Source organism: Rhincodon typus, chromosome 16 (assembly GCF_021869965.1).
Source record: "Rhincodon typus isolate 14 chromosome 16, sRhiTyp1.1, whole genome shotgun sequence".
In the NCBI taxonomy this organism is placed as follows: domain Eukaryota; kingdom Metazoa; phylum Chordata; class Chondrichthyes; order Orectolobiformes; family Rhincodontidae; genus Rhincodon; species Rhincodon typus.
The window spans coordinates 2,096,015-2,100,854 of record NC_063347.1 but is presented as its reverse complement, the minus strand read 5'-3'; the positions used below and the strand labels follow the sequence as shown (position 1 = coordinate 2,100,854).

General features: G+C 46.8%; 1 protein-coding gene across 1 annotated transcript in view; it reads left to right on the top strand.

The window, feature by feature from the left end:
* Positions 1–4,840, top strand: part of uroc1 (urocanate hydratase 1) — a 69,212-nt gene that overhangs the window by 27,950 nt on the left and 36,422 nt on the right. The window contains exon 5 of the mRNA XM_048606661.1: positions 1,632–1,775. Within this exon, the coding sequence (XP_048462618.1) occupies positions 1,632–1,775 (144 nt within the window). The remainder of the gene's footprint in view (positions 1–1,631; positions 1,776–4,840) is intronic.

Genomic DNA, 4,840 nt, shown 5'->3' with positions numbered 1-4,840 from the left:
CCCCATCAAACACTCCCAGGACAGGGACAGCACGGGGTTAGATACAGAGTAAAGTTCTTTCTATTCTTTCAAGCTGAAGGTGAACCTTCAGAAACTAAGTTCTGAAGGGCACTGGACCTGAAACGTTAACACCTCTTTCTCTCCACAGACATTCCCAAAACCTGCTGAGGTTTTCCAGCAAATGCTGTTTTTGATTCTGATTTCCAACATCTGCAGTCCTTGGTTTTTTTTCTACAGATGAAGTGGTATTATTTGCTGGGCTGTTTATTAGAGACATGTGTTGTTAAGTTGCTGTTACATCTGTTTATCCTTATTTTTATGAAGAGTCATTGTCTTCAGGTATATAACATTGTGTGATCAAACAGGCAGCTTTTACTCAACAGGAAGTAACCTCAGGAGCTGCAGGCTGTCACATTGCCACTCTGTTACTGTCACTGAGCTGCTTTCCATGACTTCTAGAATATAGAACATAGACAGTACAGCACAGGCTCTTCGGCCCACGATGTTGTGCTGACCTATTATCCTACTCTAAGATCAAACTACCCTGCATATCCTACATTTTACTATCCTCCATGTGCCTATTCAAGAGTCGCTTAAATGTCCCAAATGTATCTATCAGTCAAAGCCAGGCAAACCACACTGGATCCAGTCAGATGAAAGTGAGTTATTAAACAAACCCTGCACAGATAATAAGCCATTTAAGAAGGATGCGACTGAACGTGAGAGGGAGGTGCGGGTACTGATTGAGGTGATCAAATTGACAAAATTAAAGTCTCCACCTCTATAGCGCCTTGTATTACTTCAGTTTGTTCCGAAGTCCTTCACAATGAATGAAGGACCATTGAAATTTAACATTTTAATATAGAAAACACAGCAACCAATTAGCAAACAACAAGCTCCTGCAAATAACCATGTCAATTGTTTTAGAGATATTGACTGAGAGATAAAAAGTGGCCAGAGATTGGAAAGAACTCTCCGGTTCTCCATCCAATACATGCACTGGTACCTTGTAGATCCACCTTAGGACAACATATGGCCTCTCATTTTGTTGCTTCATCCAACACACTGACCCTCCGACAGTGCGGTACTCCCTCAGCACTGACCCTCCGACAGTGCGGCGCTCCCTCAGCACTGACCCTCCGACAGTGCGGCACTCCCTCAGCACTGACCCTCCGACAGTGTGTCACTCCCTCAGTACTGACCCTCTGACAGTGCGGCACTCCCTCGGTACTGACCCTCTGACAGTATGGCACTCCCTCAGCACTGACCCTCCGACAGTGCGGCACTCCCTCAGCACTGACCCTCCGACAGTGCGGCACTCCCTCAGTACTGACCCTCTGACAGTGCGGCGCTCCCTCAGTACTGACCCTCTGACAGTGCGGCGCTCCCTCCCTCCTTTATGTTTTGAATTTGGATTTGATGAGGTGTCCTGAACCATATCAATAGAACATTATCTTGGTTTAGAGATAGTAGGAACTGCAGATGCTGGAGATTATCTTGGTTTAGTGGGTTACCAGCCCAGTGACTGAACCATTGCACCATTTTATAGCACAAGCTCCGAAGTCATGAGCACAGCCCCATCCTGAGTGAGTGTGGATGGTCTCAAGTCGCTGTGTGTTTGTGTTTTGCAGCTGACTGTACTGAACGCGGGCCGTCGCTACCTGGGGCTGGACGATCTCAGCGGCAAAGTGTTTGTGACATCGGGACTGGGTGGGATGAGTGGTGCCCAGGCTAAAGCAGCGGCTATCATTGGCTGTGTGGCAGTGATAGCGGAGGTAAGCCTAATTTCCACAGGTCACCGCGACCAAATAGTGTTAAAGCTGCTCTCAGATCACAGCAACAAAACGGAGAGGGACAGACAGCTGGGAAGGTTTCTCTCCTTTGCAGTGCTGCACTGTCCATCTCTCCAATGAGCTCCCTCTAATGACCCTTCATCATGGATTCAGAATGGGCCTGTTTGCTAATGATTGCACCGAGTTCAGTTCTGTTCAAGTTTTCAGATGCTGAAGCAATCCAGACCCCTATGTGTAGCAAGACCTGGACAACATTCAGGTTGAGAAATGACAAATAATATTCACGCCACACAAATGCCAGGCAATGACCATCTCCAACATGAGACAACTTGAGTTCTGAGGAAGGGTCACCGGACCCGAAACGTTAGCTCTGTTTTTTTTCTTCACAATGCTGCCAGACCTACTGAGCATTTCCAGCAACGTTGTTTCTGTTATGAGAGAACTTGACCTTATTTCTGGATATTCGATGGTGTAACCATCATTGAATCACTCACTATCAACATTCTGGTGATTACCATTAACCAGAAACTCAACTGGACTCACCACATAAACACAGTGGTTGCAAAAGCAGGTCAGAGGCTAGGGATACCCGGGGGACTAATACACTTCCTGACTCCCCAAAACCTACCCACCGTCCACAAAGCACAAGTCAGGAGTGTGATGGAATACTCCCCACTTGCCTGGATGGGTGCAGCTCCAATAACACTCAAGAAGCTTGACACCATCCAGGACAAAGCAGCCCGCTTGATTGGCACCACATCCACAAACGTCCCACTCCCTCCCCCACCGACACTCAGTAGCAGCAGTGTGTACCATCTACAAGATGCACTGCCGAAATTCACCAAAGATCCTCAGACAGCACCTTCCAAATCCACAAGCACAAACAACTAGAAAGACAAGGGCAATCAAGTGTCTGCTTTGTCCTGGATGGTGTCAAGCTTCTTGAGTGTTGTTGGAGCTGCCCCCATCCAGGCAAGTGGGGAGTATTCCATCACACTCCTGACTTGTGCCTTGGTGAACAGGCTATGGGGAGTCAGGAGGGGAGTTACTCACTGCAGTATTTCAAGCCTCTGACCTGCTCTTGTAGCTATTTTGTTTATGTGACTAGTCCAATTCTTTTTCTGGTCAATGGTATGCCAAGGATGCTGATATTGGAGGATTGTGATGGTAACACCATTGAATGTCAAGGAGTGATGGTTGGATTTAGTCTTGTTGGAGATGTTCATTGCCTGGCATTTGTGTGGCGCGAATGTTACTTGTCGTTAACCAGCCCAAACCGGGACAACATGCATTGTTTCATTTGGACACAGACTGCATCAGTATCTGAGGGGTCACGAATGGTGCTGAACATTGTGCAATCATCGGCGAACATCCCCACTTCTGACCTTATGATGGAGGGAAGGTTGTTGATGAAGCAGCTGAAGGTGGTTGGGCCAAGGACACTACCCTGAGGAACTCCTGCAGAGATGTCCTGGAGCTGAGATGATTGACTTTCAACAATCACAACCATCTTCCTATGTGTCAGGTATGACTCCAACCACCGGAGCGTTTGCCCCCTGCTATCCATTGATTCCAGTCTTGCTGGGACTCCTCAATGCCACACTCAGTTGCATGCAGTCTTGATATCAAGGGCTGTCACTCTCACCTCACCTCTGGAGTTCAGCTCTTTTGTCCATGTTTGAACCAAGGCCGTAATGAGGTCAGGAGCTGAGTGGCCCTGGCGGAACCCAAACTGGGCGTCACAGACCAGGTTATTGCTGAGCAGATGCTGCTTGACAGCGCTGTTACTGACACCTTCCATCACTTTACTGATGATTGAGAGTAGACTGATGGGGTGGTAATTGGCCGGGTTGGATTTGTCCTGTTTTTTATGTGCAGGACATACTTGGGCAATTTTCCACATTATCGGGTAAATGCTTGGCTAGGGGAGTGGCAAGTTCTGGAGTACAAGTCTTTGCAGTATCCAGTGCCTCTGATACTTTGTGGAGTGAATCGAATTGGCTGGAGCCTGGTATCTGTGATGCTGGGATTATCAGCATATCTTCACCATGTAGACAGCAGAAAATGGACAGTAAATACTGACCTTGCCAGTCACTCTCACTTCCCAGCAACAGAAAATGATCAAACCGATAATCTCAGCGGGTACTAGGTGCGGTCTTTATGTTTTTGGCTCTTCAGGGTAAAGGTATTTGGCTCTAGGGAGGAAAAGATTTGGCCAAGTTTGAGAATGCTCCTCTGCAACTGAAGCAGAGCAATGTTGTCTTTTTGGCTGGGAAGATAAGGATCATTGAGCTGTGTCTGGCAGTAAGACACAAGATGCCCATTCACTCCTGAAAAAACTGCGGGGCAAGACTGTACAAGCATGTTCCCACACTGTCCCAGCTCGCCTGAAAATCAACAACAAGTGCACAGATTCTTTCATCATGGCCAGCAGTTCTCTCCTCTGTGAGGGAAAGAGAACATAAAAAATAGCCAGCATTTGACATAAGGCCACCTCCTGTTGGTGTTAGTGATGGATGGTCCTTTCAAACAGAAGGCAGGGTAACCACAGAGACCCTTAGCTAGCAGCTTGCCTGCTGGCTGAGGTTTGGTTAATGTTGGCAGCTTAGAGACAGAACACTGCAGTTAGTGAAGGTTCCAGAAAATGCTACTTCTCATTGGCAACATGTTGATTGGGAAAGCAAGTTGCTTTTGTTTTGCTGTTAGAATGTGGGATGAATCGTGGCAAACATGACCCTTCTCGTTTTGCCAGTCTGTTTCACATCATGAAAGCCCCATTAATATTAGAGAAAGGAATTCTCTCAGCCACCAGGAATCAACTGATTGTTGGGCTTCTAACACCAAGCTGCTGAAATGTACTGGCATGGAGTAATATTGCAGTAATGTGGGAGTAATGTTAGAGTAATGTCAGGGTAATATGGAGAAATGTGGAGTAATTTAAGGGTAATGTTGGACTAATGTCAGAGTAATGATTGAGTTGTGTTGTCAGAGTAATTTTGTAGTAGTGTGGGAGTAGTGTGAGAGTAGTGTCAAGTAGTGTGGGAGTA